The sequence below is a fragment of the Mustela nigripes genome, chromosome 5 (assembly GCF_022355385.1).
Source record: "Mustela nigripes isolate SB6536 chromosome 5, MUSNIG.SB6536, whole genome shotgun sequence".
NCBI classification, from domain to species: domain Eukaryota; kingdom Metazoa; phylum Chordata; class Mammalia; order Carnivora; family Mustelidae; genus Mustela; species Mustela nigripes.
Genome location: NC_081561.1, coordinates 99,062,545 through 99,087,628, shown reverse-complemented (window position 1 = coordinate 99,087,628; position 25,084 = coordinate 99,062,545). Strand labels below are relative to the sequence as shown.

The window sequence follows — 25,084 nt, the reverse complement described above, 5'->3', positions numbered from 1 at the left end:
GAAGAAATGTCTGTTCATGTCCTCTGCCCATTTCTTGATTGGATTATTTGTTCTTTGGGTGTTGAGTTTGCTAAGTTCTTTATAGATTCTGGACACTAGTCCTTTATCTGATATGTCGTTTGCAAATATCTTCTCCCATTCTGTCAGTTGTCTTTTGATTTTGTTAACTGTTTCCTTTGCTGTGCAAAAGCTTTTGATCTTGATGAAATCCCAATAGTTCATTTTTTCCCTTGCTTCCCTTGCCTTTTGCGTTGTTCCTAGGAAGATGTTGCTGCGGCTGAGGTCGAAGAGGTTCCTGCCTGTGTTCTCCTCAAGGATTTTGATGGATTCCTTTCTCACATTGAGGTCCTTCATCCATTTTGAGTCTATTTTCGTGTGTGGTGTAAGGAAATGGTCCAATTTAATTTTTCTGCATGTGGCTGTCCAATTTTCCCAGCACCATTTATTGAAGAGGCTGTTTTTTTTCCATTGGACATTCTTTCCTGCTTTGTCAAAGATTAGATGACTAAAGAGTTGAGAGTCTATTTCTGGGCTCTCTATTCTGTTCCATTGATCTATGGGTCTGTTTTTGTGCCAGTACCATGCTGTCTTGATGATGACAGCTTTGTAATAGAGCTTGAAGTCTGGGATTGTGATGCCACCAACGTTGGCTTTCTTTTTCAATATCCCTTTAGCTATTCGAGGTCTTTTCTGGTTCCATATAAATTTTAGCATTATTTGTTCCATTTCTTTGAAAAAGATGGATGGTACTTTGATAGGAATTGCATTAAATGTGTAGATTGCTTTAGGTAGCATAGACATTTTCACAATATTTATTCTTCCAATCCAGGAGCATGGAACATTTTTCCATTTCTTTGTGTCTTCCTCAATTTCTTTCATGAGTACTTTATAGTTTTCTGAGTATAGATTCTGTGTCTCTTTGGTTAGGTTTATTCCTAGGTATCTTATGGTTTTGGGTGCAATTGTAAATGGGATTGACTCCTTAATTTCCCTTTCTTCTGTGTTGCTGTTGGTGTAGAGAAATGCAACTGATTTCTGTGCATTGATTTTATATCCTGACACTTTACTGAATTCCTGTATAAGTTCTAGCAGTTTTGGAGTGGAGTCCCAAAACCAGACAAGGATCCCACCAAAAAAGAGAGCTATAGACCAATATCCTTGATGAACACAGATGCGAAAATACTCAACAAAATACTAGCCAATAGGATTCAACAGTACATTAAAAAGATTATTCACCACGAACAAGTGGGATTTATTCCAGGGCTGCAAGGTTGGTTCAACATCAATGTGATACAACACATCAATAAAAGTAAGAACAAGAACCATATGATACTCTCAATAGATGCTGAAAAAGCATTTGACAAAGTACAACATCCCTTCCTGATCAAAACTCTTCAAAGTGTAGGGATAGAGGGCACATACCTCAATATCATCAAAGCCATCTATGAAAAACCCACCGCAAATATCATTCTCAATGGAGAAAAACTGAAAGCTTTTCCGCTAAGGTCAGGAACACGGCAGGGATGTCCATTATCACCAATGCTATTCAACATAGTACTGGTCCTAGCCTCAGCAATCAAACAACAAAAGGAAATTAAAGGCATCCAAATCGGCAAAGAAGAAGTCAAATTATCACTCTTTGCAGATGATATGATACTATATGTGGAAAACTTAACATTCACTTTTAACAGAAACAACATTAGCTACTCACTCATTAATTCACTTATTGAATCCAATAAGACTATATTAGAATTAGAATTATTTAATTCATTAGACTATGATATACTAGAGACTACGCTAGTCCTCTAATTTAGTTGTTAGCGTTATGGGATTGAAAGGGCATGACAGAGAAAAGAGATAAACAGTAAGCCAAAATTACAAGGAAGCTAGAGAAGCTGATCAGTGGATTAACACCCATATATGGTCAGCTTGCCAAGTCCATCTGCATTGGTTCTCATGATAACCTTTCTCTTAGGTTCATCTAAAGGAGTCTCCATTCCTTGCAACCTCCAAAGAATCCCTATTATGTTCCAGGCAACATCCCCACTGGGTTACTGCTACCTAAAATTCTGAAACCCAGACACCCCAAATAATTTCAAATAGTTATTATGTCATCTCAAAACAGTCACAGGTGTCTCTTCATTAGGGGAAAAGAGTGTTTGTTTTAAAGTGTTAAGCCTTTACTGTATGAGAAGTGCTACAGTCAGTTAAGCGTCCAACTCTTGGTTTTGGCTCAGGTCATGATCTCAGGGTCCTGGGATCAAGCCCTGCATTGGGCTCAGTGTGGAGTGTGCTGGGGTTTCTCTCTCCCTTTCCCTCAGGCCCTCCCACTTGTGCATACACTCTCTCTCTCTCTCAAATAAATAAAGTAAATAAATAAGTAAATAAAATAAATAAGCAAATCTTAAAAAAAAAAAGACTTCCCTGTAGCCATCTCAATGCCTTATTCTTATGCTGTCTATTTCTAAAAGTTTCTGAACTAAAGGGCAGATCTAAAGAATTAAAGTATAGAAGTAGGGGAGAATGAAAATAGCATTTTGACAGAGAACTGAGGGATGGAAACCCCAGAAAGGGGCAAATGAACAATAAAAAGACAGTTGTCTCTTTACATCAGGGAGCGAGAAGAGCACCCCGGACGTCACACCTCCCACTCCAGATCCCCCACCCATGTCTCAGGTTGGATCCACTGTTTGCTTGTTATTTCTTGGCTCACCTTTTGAATTTGCCAGAGCACAACTTCAAGCAATCCCCCTTATAAAGGAGTGTAAAAGAGATAAGGAAATTGGGTCACAATGACATTAAATAACCTGAATGTGATGCACCCAGCAGGTGCTGAGAGCCAGTGCTGAACCAAGTTGTGTGGTGCCAGAGATGTCTTACAGCATAACTTCCTGACTGCCAGCCAGCCTGTCTACTGAAAGAACACTGATTGAGACAATCACCTATAGACAAGGAAGACTTTCTGGAAGTCCAGGGATCCACATGGGAAGTTTCAGCACATTGGTAGAAGCAAAAAAAATACAAGATGGAGGCATGGAAACCGGTAACGGTTCATTTTACCCCCATCACCCATTTCCTAAACCAGCATAGCTCAATGCTAAGAGAAATTTTTCCATCCATTATTTCTTCCATGGAGAAAAGTAAGAGTGTGTGAATAATACACAGCTTCTCCATCAGGGCAAAACATTATTTAGGAGTCTCATTTCTCTTTTGCCCTATCCAGAATACTGAGTACTGAACTTCATGACTCAAAAGCAGTGAAGTTAGGTTAAAAAAAGGATAGTTAGGGCATGGTGGGTGTACTAGATGGAAGCAGATTCTACTAAACATGTGACAGACACCATCAGGAAGCCCCCAGTGAGTCAGAGGAGACACCTAGAATGCAGATCCCAAAGGGTTCACTGGCACTCCCAGCAGCAGCTGGGAGTTTCAACGAGGGCCGGTAAGTGGGCTCATGAACCTAGACCAAATCTGTGGGCCTGCAAGAGCACCACAGTCTTGAGGATGGCCACCATTCTAGGGCAAGCAAAATGAAGACCGTCCACCACAGGTCTGACTTTGTGGTATTGAGAAATAGCTTTATTAGAGGACTGAGGGAAGACACGTGACCTTTAAGAATTCTGTCACACAAGGTAGCAAAAAGTATTCAGCAGGTATATCTATAAGAAAAGCCTCAGAATCTCTAGCAGGGCTGGCAAAGCATTTCTCTCAGCTAGTTAGTGAGGACTACAGGGGGTGACTTCTTCCTCAACTGTGAAGTTAGCAATGCAATACTTCAAGGAACATATAAAAAATCAACAAAAATATGACAACACCAAAAGAACACAATAATTTTCCAGGAATCAACTACAAAGAAATGAAGATCAATAACTTACCTGATAAAGAATTCAAAATAGCTGTTTTAAGAAATCTCAATGAGCTACAAGAATTTTTCTTAGTTTTTTTAACTAATTTATATAACTACCAATAATTAAAACCTGTATATTGATTTACAGTAGAAAAATTATAAAATCATCAGTATAAATTCTTATACATGTTCAACTTCACAAATGAGGTTTTCCTGTAGGGGCGCTTGGGTGGCTCAGTGGATTAAGCCTCTGCCTTTAGCTCAGGTCATGTTCTCAGGGTCCTGGGATCGAGCCCCGCATCAGGGCTCTCTGCTCAGCAGGGAGCCTGCTTCCCCTTCTCTTTGCCTGATGCTTTGCCTACTTGTGATCTCTCTCTCTCTTTGTCAAATAAATAAATAAAATCTTTAAAAAAAAGACAATTGTGGTAAAAATGAAGTACATCCTTCCATACTCACTAGGGAAAGAACAATCGAAAGACTCATCTGCCTTAAGTAAAGCCACCCAAAATTATAGACAAACACATTAATAAAATATTTTAAAAGATACAACTTTAAATTATTTTAGGTTATCTATATTGTTGCACAGCATTAACTCAAAAAACCAAGCTGTTTGTGGTCAAGCAATACTATTTACCACCAGGCACCATTAAGATTTGAGAGTGTCTTCAGCAAATTTACAACAATAGTACCAAATTATCTTGTACCACAGTCACATACTGACAATATGAAAAGCTTATGACTCGGGGCACTTTTCAGTTCTCCCCTTATCAGGCCATGAGTAACACACAGCAAGAATGACAGTTCCCTTCTTTTTGAAATACCCTCTTCACTCTCAGGACAGTACTTTCTAATTTTTCTCCTACCTCTCAGTCTTCTAATTCTTTATGTGCTCTGCTTCAGCCTATGTGGATGCCCTTAGGGCCTCAGTCCTGGGTCTTCCTGTCTTCCTACCTGAGACTTGCTTTTGCATAGTTTTTAATAAACCTCTATATGCTGATAAGGGCTAAATTTATCTGCAAGCGGGTTCTCTCCTTTGAGATTCAGACGATAAAACCAACTGCCTTGCTTTGCATCTTATAATCATCTTGCAATCATCATAGAACTCCATATCCCTGAAATGTATACCTCTCCCCCACCTTTCCTTCAGTCTGTCCCCCATCCAGTCTTCCCTGAATCTGTAAATGGCACTTCTAATTCACCTGGTTAGTTGTTAATGACCAGAAACCTAGAACACTATTAAATGTCTACTTTTCCCTCATCCCTCACACTGAATCCATACCTAAATCTTATGGCTTCTCCTTCTAACATGTTTTTTCCAGTTTTTATTTTTATTAAAGTCTTTCAGATACATACTGTCAGCTTTACGGCATTTATCCTTAAGTTGGTGGTACCCTACTCCCTTCCAACATCATTTCTTTTTTTTTTTTTTTAAGATTTTATTTATTTATTTGACAGAGAAAGAGAGAGATCACAAGTAGGTAGAGAGGCAGGCAGAGAGAGAGGAGAAAGCAGGCTCCCCGCTGAGCAGAGAGCCAGATGTGGGGCTCAATCCCAGGACCCTGGGATCATGACCTGAGTGGAAGGCTTTAACCCACTGGGCCACCCAGGGGCCCCTCCAACATCATTTCTATTTGAAGCTTCTAGTAGATTCTTTCTTTGAGTATTTACCTGAATTATTCTAAATAATGCACTTTAAAAAAATATATTGATTTTCCACTATGGAAATTTTGATTTGACATCCGTCTTTGCCCTGTACTCATCTGCTTGCTTACTTTCACACTCACTCTCTCTCTCTTTCTCACACACACACACACACACTTCCCACCCCTAATTTTGGGTAGATCATTACTCAGTGTTTATATTATCATAACTACATAAATACTATGCAGAGCCAAGCCACGTAGATTACTATATATTTGTTCCTTTCCCACATACTTTTTTCTGTAACTAATAATTGTTATTTTATACACTGGCTTAATTTTTTTAAGCACTTACTAAAAATTCACCTCCAAACTCATCATCAGGTGTCTTAATCTTCTCTGAAGATGTCCATACATACTCTGTATTCTCTTAGCTTCATGTCCCTTAAGCATCTCTCCTAGAATCTTCTAACCTACTCCAATATAGAATGGTTCCTCTCCAGAATTAGTGAATAGCAGGTATCCTGAAATTCCCTTCCCGCATCATCTCTCATGTGTTGCTCTTCTGTTCCCGGTATCTCATGACCTCTTTCTTGGTTTGCTAGCTCATTTGGTTGCAGAATATAATCTAGTAGTGTCCTGAAAGAGGGTACAGGGGTGGTGTACATTTTGAGACCTAATATACCTAAAAGTATCGTCATTTAACTTTACACTTGATTAATAGTTTAATTATGTACTAAATTCTGAGTTGTAAATAAATTTCCTGAAAAATATTTGGGAAGGTTCCATCGTCTTCAATTCTTCCACTGTTTTGCTTTTTAAAAATCTGAAATACCTGTATTTCTGATATTTTCCTTGTGAACTGTACTTTTTTTCCTTCTTCTCTCTGGAAGCATATAAAATCTTTTCTTTATCCCACTGTTCTGAAATTTCACAGCAATAGCCTTAATATAAGTCTACTTTCATCAAAGTCCAGGGTATTTAGTAGGCTTTCAATCTAAAAACACTTTTAGGAAATTCTTTAAGTTGTGTTTTCAATAATTTCCTCTTAATTTCTCTGGTTCTCTCTTTTGGTAACTTGCATATTATTCAATACGTTGGTTCCCCAAATTGGCCATCTAGTTTTCTTTCTTTGCTGTCACATTTTCTGTTTTCTTTACTTTCTGGAAGATTTTCCTGCCTAAGCTTCTAAATCTTCATTTATGTTTTCATTTTCATATTTGAAATTTTAGAATAGTATTTTTTATTCCCCAAATGTTTTATTTTATTTATTTTAAAGATTTTATTTATTTATTTGATAGACAGAGATCACAAGTGGGCAGAGGCAGGCAGAAGGAGGGGAAGCAGGCTCCCTGCTGAGCAGAAAGCCCCATGCAGGGCTTGATACCAGGACCCTGAGATCATGACCTGAACCCACTGAGCTACCCAGGTGCCCCAAATGTTTTATTTTAAAGCACTATTTTATTTTGTCACAGTTGCAAAATATGCTCTTATCTTCTCGAGAATATTTATATGTGTGTAAATATTCATATATATACATATGTGTGTGTGTGTGTGTGTGTACACAAAATGCACTGACTCCTCTGATTAAAAATGCAGAGACTGAGTGGGCTGCTGGGTTGATTTAACCTGGTTCTGGCTCAGATTTGCTGTAATTCTCTAGGCTTTATTCTCCTTCATATTTGTCCTTCAGATGGCAGCAAGTTCTAGCTTTACACCTTTACAAGACCATAGCCAGAGGAAAAGATGGAGAATTGCCTTTAGGGAATCTCCCAGAAAATGAGGGAAAACTTTTCCAGAAGCCCAGAGGAAGCCTCTCCTGGTGCCATTGGTCTGAAATGCTTAGGAGGCTATTCCTGGCATGGGTGATGAGATTCGAATTATCCTTAGACCCAGGGGTTATGGGGGTAGATGCGTGACCTGTGTGGAGAAAGTGATAGGCATTTTATTTTTTTTTTCCAAAAGGGATAGCTATTTTAATAAAATCAAAGGGTAAGAGTGGAAAAAATCAATGCTGTGTAAATGTGGTAGGCTGAAAAAATGGTCCCCAGAAGACATCCACATCAAATCCTGGGGAACCTATGAATGTCACCATCTTTCTTAGAAAAAGGGTCTCTGCAGAGGTCATTAGGATAAGGATCTTGAAATCAAGACCTAGTCCTGGGTTGTTTACATAGTCTCTAAGTGCCCTCTTCTATATCCTTAGAAGACAGAGCCAGAGGGAGATGAGACACAAGTAGGAAAGGGAGTGGGAGGAAGAAACAGATGCGGCCACCAGAAGCTGTAAGAGACAAGGAACCTTCTCCCCTAGCATCTCTGGAGGAGTGTGGCCAAGTCAACATCTTTACTGTGAAGGTGGCCACTAGAGCATAAGTTTCTGTTGTTTTAAAAGCAATCAAATTTGTGGTACTTTGTTTCAGCAGCCCTCTGAAATTAATACAGCAGGCAACCTACAGATCCACTGCACTCTGTATTTTTCTATGTATTATGCAGTTCTCTGTCCTTCACTCTCTCAACCTGAGCACATTGCCTTCCTCCAAGAAATTGCTCAGATACATCCTGTCTCAGCAATACACCATGGTCACTTTCTTGAAAGTCCTTACTCTAAACTCCCACTCTTTCTATTTTAAAGCCACGTCCTCCATGAAAACTTCCAACTCTCACCAATCTACATTAGGTCTCTTTTATTCTCCCCTATTGTACCTTGGTCATTTCTATGTTTGTACCTGTTATGTCAGTTTACATTACCTGCTCATTTATTCAATGGCCATCTAGATTGTTAGTTCCCATTGGTAGGGACTCATCTTATTCATCTACCAGACTATATACAGCGTCTATGACAGTACCCAGCACATGAGAGGAGTCCCATGTTTCCTTTTAGAGACCTAGCCCTGGAAAAGTACCATGGAAAAAACAAGTAAGTGGGTTAATGGTTAATCTTTGTATGCTCAAAATGTTCTGCTTTAAAACCATTATATCTATAAATAAAAGGCAATTTCATGTTCTCAGAAATGTTTGATTTTTCCAGGTCTCACATCTGATAGCTATGATTTAAGTTTTCCCAACTCTTATAACTATTGATAACTATGGGCAGAGAGGGGAGGGGGTTATTCTAAGCAGATTCTGAACTCAATGGAAAAATTGAACTAAAAAATGATAGCTTCAAAATCCCATTTATAAAGCTTCTAGAAAATTTAAAATGTCTTTCAAAATATTGTTAAAGCAGAGAGGAAAACATTTTTATTTTTATGTAGACACAAGTAAAACCACAGTTTATATTCAATTAGAAACTAGATTCTATTTGCAATTATAAAGTTTTCAAGAGATTTGTTATTTATAGCCAATAAAGAAAACAAGGAACAGGTGATCCTATAATGTCATACACAGCAGTACTTTCTTTTCCTTTTATGCTTTCCGTAAACATAAATCTCTGCACAAAATAAAATGCAGTAACTTACCCAAGCAAACTCTAAATAGTCTCATAAAATCATGAGAAATATTGGTAAGGCCTTTGATCTTTATATTTTTTTAACCCATAAATGGAAGTCAAGTTATTCTTTTGCATTTGGGACAAAAGTATATGGAAATTCTTTTGGTTAAGATGGAAATGAAATGTAGTAGAATGAGGGAAGAATTTGCAGTCATGCACATAGGTTTGTGACCCTGGTCTTCCAATGGCTGGTTAATTAAGTACTTTCAGTGAGTCCTTTAACCTGCCTGCCCTCAATTTTTTCATCTATAAACTAAAGGTAGCAATAACAACTATGACATAGAGTTGTTGTCAGAACCAGTAATAAACTCTGGGTGAAAGTGCTTTACAAACTATAAAGTATAATATGAAGGTAGACCGCTGTTGATGATCTCAGGAGAGATTTTGGAATGTTGAGTATACCTTGAAAGTAAGCTGAACCGGGTTCAGCTCTGCCTATTCCTCCTTCCTCTGTATATTCCCTGAAAGTCAAACACTGTTCTCAAAATCCAAAGAATGTTTGATTTATACACTGATACAGTGACCAAAATAACTATTAAGATCTGAGTTTATGATACAACTTGTTTCAGTAAATGGTCATTAAATTAAAGTACAACTGCAGGATTACTAGCCTAGATTTTTTTTTTTTTTTTTTTTTTTTTTTTTTTTTTTAGTTTAAATACAGCACTGCACAAAGATTAAATGGAGCATGGAGCTTTAACCTTCAATTTCACTTTTATTTCCCCAGGACTATCCTAAAACAAAACACACTGTGAGTAGCCTTAAAAATCCTTGAGGCAAACTGCAAGAAACTGATAAGCACTTATGACAAAAACAAAAGCAGCAGAACATAAGGATCTTTGGAAAAGTCAGCATAGGAGCAAAAGCCAATGTCAGTACTAAAATGATGTCCTAACTCACAGCAGAGAAATCGATAACAAATGTTGCTACCTAAACAGAATTAAATTAAAAGTTAATATGTTCTACTGGTTGATATAATTATGGCATGAATGAGCTTTAAAATACAACTAAAAGGTACACACTGGTGAAACAAGACGTTTGATTCCATGAACTGTATTTTCAGATTTACTGCTATGCTTCCTGGAGGCCACATCACTGGTGAGCTGAGGAAAATGGCAGTCTAAGAAGCATGTGTCAACTACAAAATCCTACAAAAATCAATGGCAAGATGAGAGATGCAAGCCAACGCAGCTCTACCGGAAGGGACTAGTGCAAAGGGTAGGTGAAACCATGACACTCAAGTAGTTAACATTTGAATGTTCTATAATTAACAGGGAAAGAAAAAAACGTCCAGGATGCCTACTCAGCAAATCAGTCAGTGGGAAGCTGTGAGTGTGGATGGATAGTTAGTGACATTCCAAGATGATAGCAGCTCCCTGGTACACAGAAGTGCTGCAGGAATGCTACTAGATTGCCAGTAAGAGCTGCTGCTAAGGAAGGTTCTATGCACAAAAATTTGACCAAAAGTCAGAAGATGGTATTTAAAGATATAGGCACAAATGAACTGTAATTGTTGTTTACTTAAATAGAAGAAAAGGTAAGGGAATCTTCCAGAAAAAAAATAAATAAATAAAAAGAATAAATGTTACCAGAAAAGAGGAAAAAAAAAAATTGGGAGATCAGACTAAGAGGTATTCTAGAAAAAGGAAAGAGAGAAGATACAAATATGCAAGATAAACAAAATAAAAAATTCAGAACCAAAGGATGAAATCCCAGACTCCAGAACCTACCAAGCATTCAAGAAAAGGAATTTTAAAATCCCCACATCCAGGTACACCATCCTGTAGCTACAAAAAAATGGGAGTAAGAGAGACGCTAAATGCTTCTGGAGGTACAGGAAGGTGGAGACTAAATCACATTCAAGGAATTAAAACCACAATTACACTGGAATCTAGAAGTTAGTAAAAAAAAGTCTTAAGATAAAATGGAAAAATGATTTCCAACCTGGAAATCTATCCTAATCCATCAATAAAGTTTAGAGATGGAGCATTTTAAGTAAATAAATATTTTAAAAGTTTATAACCCAAAAACCCATTCTAAGTTAGCTCATAAAGAATATGCATCACCAAATGAAGTCATAAACCAAGAAAAGGAATATATGAAATCAACGGACTATGAGATAGGACACAAGAAAACATCCGAGGGAATTCCAAGGTGGTGATGACAGGAGAAGGAGTCCCTGGAGGAACGCAGAGTAACAGACACAGGGAGCAGGAGCCCAGACTACAGCAGGAAGACAGAGGGCTTCAGGAGGGGTCTCTTTGAAAAAGGATGGAACTGATAAATGGTTTAATTTGTCTGGCCACCCTGAGAGAATGTTTACAACCATCACAGTGATTATAAGAAGAATCAATTATGGGTACATAGAAAACTAAGCAGATAGGGGGAAAAAAAAGTAATTCTGAAAAATTATCTTTAGAAAAAAATGTTGTACAAGAAGGAAATGAAATCACTGTGTGTTACAGGTTTCCATGATAAGAAAATTAGTTACAGTAGTATAAATATATAACATTTATTTAACTAAAACTTACGGTAAAACCTATGTTTGGAGAGTAGGTAGAGGAGGGCAGCTACATAAGACATCAATTTTTATCTCCCATGATACAAAGTGAACAGGTAAAAAGGAAAATAATCGGATGCCTGGCTGGCTCAACTGCAGAGTCCAACACTTGATCTCAGGGTTGAGTCTGAGCCCCACATTGGTATAGAGTCTACCGAAAATAAAAATTTAAATAAATAAAAAATAAAGAAAGCATGGACTCTGAGAAATAGCAGTGTAAGCATTTTATTTAAAAACACAGGTGTAAATGATGGCAGAACGGAGTCAAGGTCTGGTAGTGCTGTTCTCTGAGGGGTGGTACTAAGGAGCTGGTGTGCAGCAGAGTTAGCTCTTTGTTGTTGTAAGTAGGAGTATTATTTGACTTTTAAGAATACATGCACAGGCTTACACTTCTGGGAAGTGAACTTAACTGATCTCTAGTACTCTCATTAAGTACAACTAAAAATCCCCGGCATTATCTATAAATCAAACCTAAGAAGACTGACAGGCAGACCAGCTATGGACCTGAAGACAAAGAAAGGACAAAGTGGTTAGTTCCCTCATTTTCCTTTTGCCTCATATATCCCAGATTTGGAGTTTAAAAAGCCAAAAACCTAGAAGTGCCAGTGGGGATGGACAGAACAAAAAATAACAATATAAACCAAAGGAAAGAAAAGAGGCAGCCTAGAAAGGTGGAAAGCCTTCAGAGATAACCTCCAAACAAAGAGCCAAACACCACAGAAAAAAACTGTGCCTCCCCCACCCACATAAGCAAAGGCCAAGTGGGAGCCCACCCTCACCAGGCTATACGGAGACACTGCTAGGCACCATGTTGAGCCCTGAGGATCTAAACTGCGTAAGGCATGGCATATAGCCACAAATACAGATTCTAGTGGAGGAGAAAAACAAGTCAGTAGCTACTATACAGTGATATGTGCACTGCGGTGAATTTATGTGAGGGATATTTAATCGCTAAAAGGAAGAGAAAATGGAAGCAGCGTGGGAGGGAAGGCTTCTTTGAGGAGCTAATCCTAGAGCTAATTTGCAAGGATAGGTAGAACAAGCCCCATGGAAGAAGGGTGTCCTGGGCTAAGGGACTGACAGGTAGTAGGAAGAGAATAGAAAGTACTTGAAACTACAAATAATTCTGTCTGACTGGAGTGAAGAGTGGTTAAGCATGTGTGCAATCCTGCCGGCCAGCCTGCCTCCCTCCCTGCCCCTCTCCATTCTTTATGCTTCTCTCTCACACTCTTTTTCTTTCTTTTTTAATTCTAGTGTAGCTGACAGTGTCACATTAATTTCAGGTGCACAATATAGTAATTTGACAATTCCATACATTCTCAATGTCCACCAAGAGAAGGTGTGCTTTTTTATCAGTCCCTGAGGAGCCCCTGAAGGATCTTTGGCATTTTTTTTAAGGGTTATTTTTTTTTTAAGATAATCTCTGATTTTGTGCTATCTTTGTCATTTTTTTTAAAGATTTTATTTATTTATTTGACAGACAGAGATCACAAGTAGGCAGAGAGGCAGGCAGAGAGAGAGGAGGAAGCAGACACCCTGCTGAGCAGAGAATGAGATGCAGGGCTTGATCCCAGGACCCTGGGATCATGACTTGAGGGAAAGGCAGAGGCTTTAACCCACTAAGCCACCCAGGCTCCCCAATCTTTGTCATTTTTTAAGTATCACTCTGACAATGGTGAGGAAGATGGGTTAGAGGAAGATCAGATGAGTCAGGAATCTAAAAAGAAGTTACTACAGAAATCCAGACAGGAAGGGATGAACATATAGACCATAGCAGGGGGGATTATACAAGCAATACCTGCCTATATCCTAGAATCTGGCTCAGTTTTACCAAATTTGAGGGTTTTGAGAAGAGAGAATAAAGAGGGAAAGCAGTGCCACATTCAACTCTAATATGAGGTGCTAGTGTTCCCACTGCTAATTAGCTTGGTGGCCTTGGGCAAATCCCTCTGATCCTCATTTTTCTTATCTAACAAATGGCAACCATGACTACCTCACAGAGTTGTTGTATAGGTATATAATGATATAATGGATGTGAAAACACTAAAAAATATTAAACATAGTGTTTCATTTCCTACTGCTGCTATATCAAACTACCACAGTCTTAGTGGCTTAATGCAATACAATCTTTTTCAGTCACATTTTTAGACATCAGAAGTCTGAAGTGGGTCTTACTGGGCCGAAATGAAGGTATTGCCAGGCCTCCATTCCTCATGGAGCCTCTTGAGAAGAATCGATTTCCATGTCTTTTCCAATCTGCATGTGTTGGCTCTTGGTCCCTTTCTCCATCTTTAATGCCAGGATCTTCCAATTTTTCGACACTGACTCTCCTGCCTCCCGCTTTCCCTTACCCTTGTGAGTATGCGGCCCATGGGGATATCCAGGCTAATCTCCTCATACCAAGTTCAGCAACCTTAATTCTCCACCCCATCTCATCATGTAACATAAAATATTCACAAATTCTAAGGGTTAGGATGTGGACATCTTTACCAGAGACAATCATTTGGCCTAACATACATACAAAAGATTCTAAGTTAATATTTACTTGGCAGTCAATTTTTTTTTCAGTTTCATAACTAATATGTCCAAGAGTTGTTACATCAAAAACCAATGATGTAGTATGGTGAATAATATAACATAATAAAAAAGTTATTTTATGGTTAAAAAAAATAAGAAATTGAAGAGAAATTTTTCTAACTCACTAGAATAAATACCTCAAAGTATTTTTAGGCATCGAGGCATTAAATACCTCAAAGGCAAACACTCCTGACCCCAAGGCAAGTACAAAGGTGAAAGAGGAAGCATGCCACACCAGGGCCCATAAGTAGAGGACAAGTCAAGTCAAGACTGCTTCCCAGGACACCATAGAGCAAGCCTAGTGCAGACATCTGTAAGCCATCTGGTTTCAAGACATGTATCTTCTCTCCCTGTCCAATGTGTCTTTGTGGATTATACCTTCTAGTCCCACACTAATGACTATCCTAAAAATATGATGTAGATATAACACTAAGATAACAATTCCTAAAGATCTGTTACTGAATAAAAATAGCATATATTATAGCACAAAACAGCACAAAAATAAATAGAATTTATCCAAATCTGAAAAATCACAAATCATACATATGTTTTCCACAAACTTAATGTTTCCCCCGAACTTAATCATTTCAACCAAGCTACAATTAGAGAATATTTCAAAAACAATTTTCACAGTGTTTCATTTCAACCTCTTATCTCCTGAATATATACAACCCTGACATAACTGACATTCACAAGAATAACCTCAAGATTTTGAAAGATGCCAACTTCTCATTGATTATTAAAGAAAAACAAAGCTATAGCTGAATAAATTTACTACTAAATGTATTGAGAACACATAAAAGATATATTTTTTATTTAAAACCTGGCTATAGATCAACTAAAAACACATGAAATCCCTCCATCAGACTATCAAAGTATTCATACCACAACTTTTCCTATCACATTGCACAAACATAACTTTCCTTTAACAAAATCAATAGCAGGGCTCGAGTTTCTAAGCAATATAAATTAAACACTTCCAATTGTGGAAATAAGGTTTTTCCAAAGAGCAATTTTTTCTAAACCTTGGCATTTTGTATTAATCAATCAAAAATAGTATCAATAAAAAATGCAATAGAAGCTAGCCTATATTTCACATCAGAATATACTCTTTTTTGAAACTAAATAAAGAAAGACAAAAAAGCATTTATAAGGAGCAATCAGTCATTTTTTTCTAATAAAGAACTTTTATGAACATATCTGGAAGACGATGATGACAGTAATAATGACAAAAGCTGAAATGATTTAATCTAAGAAGCTTCTACTGGCAAGAAAAAAAAAAAAACAAGAGAGAATGTTATTAAAACTTATTTATGAGTCATCATCCTAATTGTAAACACAGTGAGCAATTTTAGGATTCTACTTTCTCTACCTGTAGCAATTATATTTCCAAAAAAGACCAAAGCCATTCATTCACTCATTCCCCCACTCCTGACCCAACTATCCAACAACAGCTTGCACCCCGACAAATGGTACAGAAAATATACTGCATGTCCCATACATGTCCCCTGGCTTCTTGTGAGTATTCTAATCCTTAAGTGAAAGACTAGACTGGAAAAAATGCATGCATCATGTGTTAACTGATAAAGAATATAAATGCCAGTATCTGGAAAGTTCTAAGTCAATATAAAACCTGTTTAAAGTAGTTTTAAGATAAAGCAAAAATATGCAAAAAAATTAAGAAATATTAAATATGACATTTATTAATGGTGAAGAAACAGATTGGATGCCTCAGATACTACTATGAAAAATCTGATATTTAATTCCTGACTGACCATATCAGGTAGAAAAAAAATTTCAGTTTGCCAGACAGAAAAGTCACCTTTCATGAATGCCAAAAGCTTAATTGTTAAGTTTTCTACATGTTAACAGAGAACAGATGCATGTGCAATAAGTAAGGCTATTAGTTCAAATTTTGTTAGAGTTTTAAAAATTCAGGAAAAGCCTCCATTGGACAAAATTCAGATAATGGCACTGAGGACAAACACCAGCCCATGATGTATCAAAAGAAACAAGATCGAACAACTTTTTGCCTATAGTGAAGTACAGCTGGTAAGTCAGTTAGACCTTTTAGTCTCCTCTGTGATATTTTAAGTAGTCAGTTAGAAGGATTAAAATGTGAATGCATTTGGAATTTCCCAAAGAAGGGGTTGGAGCCTAAGAAAGATAGGAAGTAATACCAAAAAAAAATTAAATTAAATTAAATTAAATTAAAAAATCCCTTATGTCTCAAGAGCCAAACAAAAAAGCAACTGTCAGGTTACCTCAATGTCACTTGTTAAAAAAGAATCCCTGAGTCAACCTTACTAAGCCACGTTAAATAAGGAAGGAAACCAAACCAAAACAAAACATAATAAAGCCATATGTTATGGGTTCCTCAGCCAATTTACTCATTTAGAGGGTCCGTGGGGTATTATGCCACTTACACTGGAAATTCTAAAAGAAGAGAGAAATATTCTTTGACCTCCAGGCATCTGCTAGTCAATGCCAGAAAAAGAACAAATTCAGTACAGTACAGGTAATCCATCATAAGGAATTTAACACCCACTGAAGTTATAGATTGGGAAACCATTAAATGCTAGTGGTTTTTGGAAAAATATTGAGACTTTTTGATCAATGGGACATAAACATAGGCAGGGGAAAACAAAAGAAGATAAGAAATCAAGGATAATAATAAAAAGCAGGACAATAACAAGGCAAAGCAGAGAAGTACAAGCTGGAAGCACAGGTAGCTGTGTAGAGACCAGTGCGTGCTATAACGATCAGAGTCCAGAAGAGGGAACATGACAATGCGTGAGAGCCCAGATGGCTCCAAAAAGGAAGTTTAACTGGAGGCTCTGAACCAGGAGTCTAAGGCATATCAATTAACATTATCCAAACAGAATGTTCACCAAAACCACTGACATATTATTTCATAAACAGATTTAGTACTTACCCGATTTATATGGTTGCTCCTTAAAATAACTTGTAGTAGGGTTTTCTCAAATTCTTCCAACTTCTTGGAGCATTTTTTAAGAATATGATTAGATAAGTTACTATCACTGATCAGTCCAGCTAAAGTATTAACAGCTTCTTCCCAAAAGCTTGAAGAAGGAAATCTGGGGTTACGGTAAAAAGTGATCAGACCATCCAACAACTGAAAAACAGAGTCAGATACTGTGGAAAAGTCATTTTCAAAGTGGCTTAAGTCTGTTTTCAGATTCCTTGATTCTGTCAAGTTCTTCAGTTCGAGTAGATGTTGCAAGAAATGCATGTGGGAAGACAGAGGATTTTCCACAGTGGCACAATTTCTTTTCACAATGGGCAGAGGTAGAAAGGACGTGGGGCTGCAGCTCTCCACAAAATGCTGGGCCATCTCTGAAGGTTCACTTCTCTGCTCATTGGATAACTCACACCCAGAATCTTCCAGCAGACTTAATGTATTTTCAGAACTTCCAGGATCCTGAGCCTGCAGCTGGGAAGATGGGTCTCCTGAAACAAAGGAAGAGAAGTGTTATCTTCCTGTAGCTAACATTTTTTCATATAAAAACTAGACAGGGGCACCTGGGTGGCTCAGTTGAATAAGCATCCAACTCTTGATTTCAGCTCAGGTCATGATCTCAGGATTATGAGATCAAGCCCTGTGTTGGGAGCCACACTGAGCCTGCAGCCTTCTTAGGATTCTTTCCATCTCCCTTTGCCCCTCCCACCCTGCTCATGCTCATTCTCCCTATCTCTCAAAAAATAAAAAATAAAAATAGAAAACCAAAACAACTAGATAGATTTTTCTAACTTAAAATACTAAATGAAGCATGCAAAAACATACTAAACACTTAAAAACGAGTAGTATAAAAAATCAAAAAGAAATTGCTTAAGCTGACTATCTCTGGTAGAAAGCAGAGGTGACTCCCCCATGTATTTTCAGGTCACTTATCTCTCATTCAGCTCTGTGTCAAGCTTGAAAGATAGAGAGGAAACCACAAGATATCTTATATCTTTGTATATTGATACTCCTCAGGGTCACACTTTGATCTTCTGTTCTGAGGAGTATCAGTATTTGAGGGCTGAGTAGAGGGGGGAAAAATGATTAAGGAGACAGAGAAGAAACAATTAAAGAGGTACAAAAGGAATAAAAATGACTGTATTATGAAAGTCAAGGAAAAAGTTTCAAGGAGACTTACACACAATAGAGAAATCCATAAAATAAAAAGCTGAGAAAAATACATTGACATTACTCATTAGAAAATCACCAGTGATTGTATCCACAGAAGCTTTGCTCAGTCAGGGTTTGGCCAGGGGGTGGAGAGGGGGGAGACAGAGGCCAGAGATCAATGGGGGTGAATGGGCAGAAAGTCAAAAAGGCCTGGCTGAGGCTTCTGAGGAGTTGAATCAGGAGAGTATAAAATGAGAGAGTAATTGCAGGCAAATGTGGCATGTCAAATTGGGAGAAATTTGAGCAATTATAGACTAGGAAGAAAAAAATAACACAGAAGCAAAAGTTGGAGAAATGAGAAAAAATGTAAAAAGCTCTGGAGAAGGCAGGGGAAGACTGGGACGAGGACCCCAGTGGATGGGTTGTGCTTAGTGATGCAGAATAATTTGCTTCCTTTAAGGCTGAAGGAAAGAGAATGAGAATGTATGGGATGTCAAAAAAAGAAAAAGAGAAAAAAAGAAAAAAATATACCCTTAGCATATAGGAAGTTAAAAGAGATCTCACCTTATAGTCATTTTTTAAAGTTAGAGATGGGGGGGTACTAGTTGATCAAAGCACGGGAAGAATGAAGAAAGGAACATCTTACATTTGTAAATCTAATTTATTGCTCTTTTGTTGCTCTATACAAATAGAAGGCAATGATGAGGCAAAATGAGAAGATCAGACTTTAATTTAGAGTTCATTCAATTAAGAAGTATCTGCCATAACCACTAGAAATGGGCAATTATGTGCTTGCTAATTATCACAACAGTATCTGTACTCCATGTTAAGGGGATAACACAGTAAGTTCAAAAACGTGGTGGTAACCCAAACAGTGAACTATCCGCAAAGCTTTTAACCATATGGCCATTTCTACACTAAACAAGGCACACACAGCCTGCTCATTTTAAGCCAACAATTTCTTTTTCTTATGAGCAAGAATAAATGTTTGAAATGACTTCTCACTCTTCACAAAAGGAAAGGGTGGGGGATTATGTTAATTATTTAGGTAGATTATGTTTTTCTTTCATGGAATTCAAAATGGTTCTTCACTAAGAAAGTGAACACAAGTCTCAATATTTCATGAACCACCTCAACTTCCCATCAAGGTAAGCTGAACTTCATGGGTGATGATTTCAGGAAGACCTAAAATGAATTCTACAAACAACTGAACTGGGAAGCAAAAAGCTGTTTTCTTGTTTCTGCTTTTCACCGCTCACTGATGTACCTTCTGGCAAGTCACAACCACTCCATCTCATCTCCTTCATGTGCTGATTGGTACCTATTTGCAGGGAATAGTTCTACCCATGCATGTGCTCTGGGCATAGGAATACACAAACTAACCATCATTCTTTCTGGATGCTTCATTTCTGCACCCGCAGAAAAGAATGATGAGGGCATATGTTGGAGACGCCAATGTGGGAAACCACACACAGAGAGGAATGTCCTTTCAGTGCCCTAAAGGAGTGCATAAATTCTACCAGCGAGAACCACAGTGAGCTTTTATGCAACATGGCTTCAGCATTAAAAGCACTTTGTCAAAATGAATAGAATGATCTTATATTCACATTTCACTTTACAAAGCAGTTTCATCAAATAATTCAATTGTTGTTCCCAACAACCCTTGACCATGCGTTATTATTATTCTTAATTTACCGATAAGGAAGTGCAGGCTCCCCTTGATTAAGAGGTCTAAGAAAAGCCACAGAGAGAAAAGCAAAACCAATTACTCAGTTCCAAGTCCAATCATCTTCTAACCATAGCAAAGAGGCCTGTGTGTTCCTCTGCCAGGTTCTGTACATACCCCTCTGCCTCTTTAAATGAGTCTTACAGAACTCATTCTACTGAGAGTCTACTCATTTGCCTGAAAGACTTTTCTCAAAATAATCCTCGAAGCTTGACTAATAAAGCATCGTACCCAAAGGAGAGAAGAGAAAAGGAAGCCATGCTACTGAAACTTTCTGTAACTCCTGTTTTTCCAGGAGGGATGAAGGTGAAGCAGAAGTCAAATGACACTTCTCTCTTAATTTGTTTATAGGCTAAAGGGATTGAGGACTGTAATTTCTCTCTAAATCATTTGATAGGATCTAACCAACACATTTGTCCTTAGATGTAAAGAGACAGTGAAGTAAATACACACACGTCTTGATCAAGCAGAGTCCAGCACATTTTAAGTGCTCAGAGATAATAGCTATTGTTATTAAATGATAAAAGATACCAAGAATCTAAATTATGCTAAAGTATGACATCACATATAAAAGTGCATAGAATAAGATACCAGTTAGGACTACATAACCTGTCCAAACTATTCTACAGTCCCTCTCATACTCTGGATCTCATAGACTTTCAGTTCCATTTTACTAAGCCCTTGTCTCTTTCATCTTCTTTAAGTTGTTAAATTCCATCTCCATCCCACTTCCATTTAAGAGTGGATCTCAAGCATGCTCAACAAAATAGAGCTGTGCCCACCTACTACACATCCTACCCTAGAAAGGCCCACCCCTGAATCAAATGTATTTTCTGCTGCCTCCACCCCCAGATTTTCACATCCACATCAAATCTTTTTTTTTTAAGATATAATTTATTTTCTTGACAGAGATCACAAATAGGCAGAGAGGCAGGCAGAGAGAGAGGGAGGAGGAAGCAGTCTCCCTGCTTAGCAGAGAGCCCAATGGGGGGGCTCGATCCCAGGACCCTGGGATCATGACCTGAGCCAAAGGCAGAGACTTTAACCCACTGAGCCACCCAGGCGCCCCACATCCACATCAAATCTTAATGCCTTTTGTCATCTATTTCTACAGTCTTTACATTACTTATGTAAGTAGACCTAGAGAACCAACTGTCTAAAAGGCATCTTTTTCTGTATACCTGGAAAATCCCATGAACTTTCTGTTTATAAAGTGTACAAATCATCTTCATTCACTGCACACATAAACATACAATTCTTGTTTGTACTGCATACCACCAACTTCAGCCCATATCAAGACTATTCTCAAGTCACCCGGTCCAGGGGAGGGATCGCCTTGGCAACTTGCTTCACCTTCCACATACAGCAAAACGCCATGTTATGCTGATTCCACCTTCCAGAGCTGCATTAGTCAGGACTCTCCAGAGAAATGGAACCACTAGGATTTATAGACGAGAGAGTGGGTGAAAAGAGTTTTACCCTAAGGCAATGGCTCATGTAATTAGGAGGCTAAGAAATCCCAAGATCTACAGTCAGCCAGCTGGAGACCTAGGAGAGCAATGGTGTTACATAGTTTCAGTGCAACTACAAAGGCCTACAAAGGAAAGCTGACAGTCTTAGTTCCAGTCTGAAAGCCAGCAGGCTTGAGCCCCAAGAAGAGCCAATGTTTCAGGTCGAGTTCAAAGGCAGGAAAAGACCAATGCCCCGGCTCAAAGGCAGTCAGGAAAAAGGAATTCACTCTTCACTCTTACTCAGCCTTTTTGTTCTCTTGAGTTCAACTGATTGGATGAAGTCCATCCACACTAGGGTAGGTGGTCTGCTTTACTCAGTCTACTCAAATGTTAATCTTGTCCAAAACACTGTTACAGACATATCTATAGTAATGCTTGACCAAATATCTGGGCATTAGGTGACACAGTCAAGTTGATACATAAAATCAACCATCATTTCACATATGAACCTGTCCTTCCCTAGTCCCCTACCCCTGCTCTAGTTCACACCATCATCATCTCTTACACTGATGACTATAGTACCCTTGCCCAACTGATCTACCTGCCTTTGGTTCTGTCCTCTTCTAGGCCACATTCTGAACTGACCCTGCTGAAATACTAGTTTGATCACAGGATTACAATCCTTAAAACCTTCCAATGGCTTCCTTTACTGGCTAAGAGTCCTCCAAGATCTTCAGCTTGGCCCACAGAGTCTTTCACTGTGTGGCCCTTGCTTATTTCTCCAGCCATGCCTCCATCCTCACTCTTACTTATATATAAGTAATATTAACCCCTTACAGTGTACCAAAACACACCATGCTGATTCATACAACTATGGATTTCCACAAGTTGTTCCCACAATGTGGTGTGTTCTTACGCTATAACCCAGAGATGGACTGATGCCTCAAACCCTGATTCAAATCCTCTCTGAAACCTTCCCTGCTCTGCCCCAGAGCAGAGGAAACCATGCCCCATCTGGGCTATCATGTACCTTATACATACGTCTATTACTGCTCTCATCAACGTGGTCTGAGTGTATGAGTGACTCTCTCTTGAAAGGGGGAGATTCTTGAGGACAGACACAGAGTTTACTAATCTGGGAATTTCTGTTTTCTGATGTGCACCTCCTACATAGTTGGTGGTGTGAATACTTGTTGAATATACCTATTAACAAAGACTGAAATCAAATTGCATTTCTTCAAATGCACCGAAATGTCATCATGGGCATATATACTGGTCACTACCAACTATGATTTGTTAGTAGTAATGGTCACTCACATGTACTGATGAATTGAGCTATTTAAAAGTAGTGTTTTCGCCACCTGGTGGTCAAACAGAAATTGCTATTTTCAAGTACACACAGTTCTGAAATGACACTGTTTCACTTTAAAACAATTATTTGTCTTCTGTCTCTGGAAGGATATGTTTTGGCACATTGCAAAGCATACTTGAGAAATGCTGACAAAGAAAAGCTTACAGTTTTGTTTAACTCCACTCTAGTAGCTGGCATCCTAATTCTAGTTTTGAATACACCAAGAGAGAAAGCAATGTCAAATGCATGAAATCATAAGCTAATGGAATGATTCCTCTTAACAGAATTGTCTTCACTGCATTAGGTTCACAAAACAAAATAGTGCATTTGGTGTCAGGGTGCTCCAGGACCACTTGATGGTGCAATTCCTCCCATGCTCAGTGGTCAGACCCTGAATTTCCTGCTTGTCCCCATCTCTCTCATCTCTGAGTTTGCCAATTTAAACCTTCCTCATTGTTGTTTTTGTCTATCTCTTCCTGTTCCAACTTCCCGGATATCCCCAGCTTTCCTGTGGCCTCAACGAACTCTGTTAGGCAGATGATTCTCCAAGTTCCATGTCCCATCCTATCTCCTCTCCCAAGCTCAAGTCCCAGCTTTTGGCATTTTAAACCACACAAGTCCAAAAGAAACAGCATCCTTCACTTGCACTTGGCCCAATTCCCCAATAACACTGCTATCATTCTCTGTTTCCAACATCTGAAACCTAAGGGCCAACTCTGACTTCTTCCTTAATACCCACATATACTCCATTGACAAATAATGTTGATCCTACCTCACCGTTCTGTTCCTTAGATTCACTAAGGTTGTTCCCATTTAGGGCCATTCCCTCTGCCTGGGATGCTCCCTTCACCCTCAACCCCAATTTTCTCAAGGCTGGCTCCTCATTATCACTCAAATGTCTATTAAAATATCACTTCTTCAAAGAGACCTTATGTGACTAAGACCTCAGTCTAAAGAAGCCACCAGATCGTTCTCAGTCACGACTCCCTATTTTCATTCTCTAAATCTCACTTGTCACTACCTGATTATTTTCTGCCAGTATGATCTGTCCCACACCCAAAATATATACTCCGTGATAGTCTTGGACTGCTGGTTTACCATCATAGCCCAGAGCCTGGAATATTGAGTGGGAGAGCTCAAGAGAAATTAAATCAATCAATAGAAACCTTTCTTATATCATATGTTTTTTCCCATGTCAAAATAATTACACATAAGATATGGGCAATGACCGGGCTGTTCCTGTCTCTAGCTCCTCCCTTTTCCAAACAGCCTAAACACGATGCCTAGTTACTGCGCCCAAATAATCTAAACCTCAGATTACCTAAAGGAACCACTTTCAGAAAGCATACTGTTTGACACACGCATAGCACTAGTTTTCCTTCTATTTCCTTCTATTTTCTTGCTGGAAAATCTCCAAAGGCTCCTTGCTGCCTACAGAATAAAGCATGTTTTCCACTGGCTGTCACACCTCTTCCTAATAGGCTCCAACCTAGTTTTTCATCTTATTTTCCAGAATACCTCCTCATGCTCTGTATGCCACAGTCAAATTAGATCATTTGCCACCAGATTCTTGTGCCTGTGCTTTACACTGTTCCCTCTTGCCTGAAATACCCCTACTATCCATAGCTTTCTAAATCCTACCCATCCTGTAAACTCAGCACCAATCTTCAAAAAGAATTTTAAAGTCCTATTCTCTAAAACAAAATAATCACTCTCTCCTCTAAACATTAGTATCTTCCTCTAGACCATAGATTCATAGTCTCTGGTATAATTAGTGATGTGATCTTGCTCCCAAAAGATTGTGTGATCCAATGGACAGGGCATAGACCCATCTCTCTTTACATTCTTCACATTGTTTGTACTGAACAGCTATTGAATAAAAAGGGTCTGAATAAATGAACAACAGAATTTCTCTAACGGGAAAGAGTTTTAGGACAAAATTAGAAGTTGGTAAGAAAAAGCAATTTCTCAGTCATCTGGGGGCAAAGATATCCAGTATAGATAAAAAGCATAGAGCTGATTTCATTTCCTAACAAACAGGAAATACCATGTTGAGAGATAGTGAGCACATATATTACAGCCCTACAGAATAACAACAAACCCATGAACATAGAAGCCTCCATCAAGTGAACCAATGAATCCACCTGCATAACTACATCAGTGTGTGGATGTTATGAACACTACGCAGAATTGGTAAAAATGATATAATCATGGACATCAGCAACACACCACATTCACTGGCCTCCCAATGCTGTGAATGGCCTATGATACAGCTCTCCACAATCTAGCCCCAGTTAGTCTTCCTGCTGA

The 25,084-nt window shown here is 38.5% G+C and overlaps 1 protein-coding gene across 1 annotated transcript in view; it reads right to left on the bottom strand.

Annotated features, from left to right (window-relative positions):
• MEI4 (meiotic double-stranded break formation protein 4) overlaps positions 1–25,084 on the bottom strand; it is a 204,652-nt gene that overhangs the window by 158,357 nt on the left and 21,211 nt on the right. Inside the window, exon 2 of the mRNA XM_059399205.1 lies at positions 17,050–17,585. Coding sequence (XP_059255188.1) covers positions 17,050–17,585 — 536 coding nt within the window. The remainder of the gene's footprint in view (positions 1–17,049; positions 17,586–25,084) is intronic.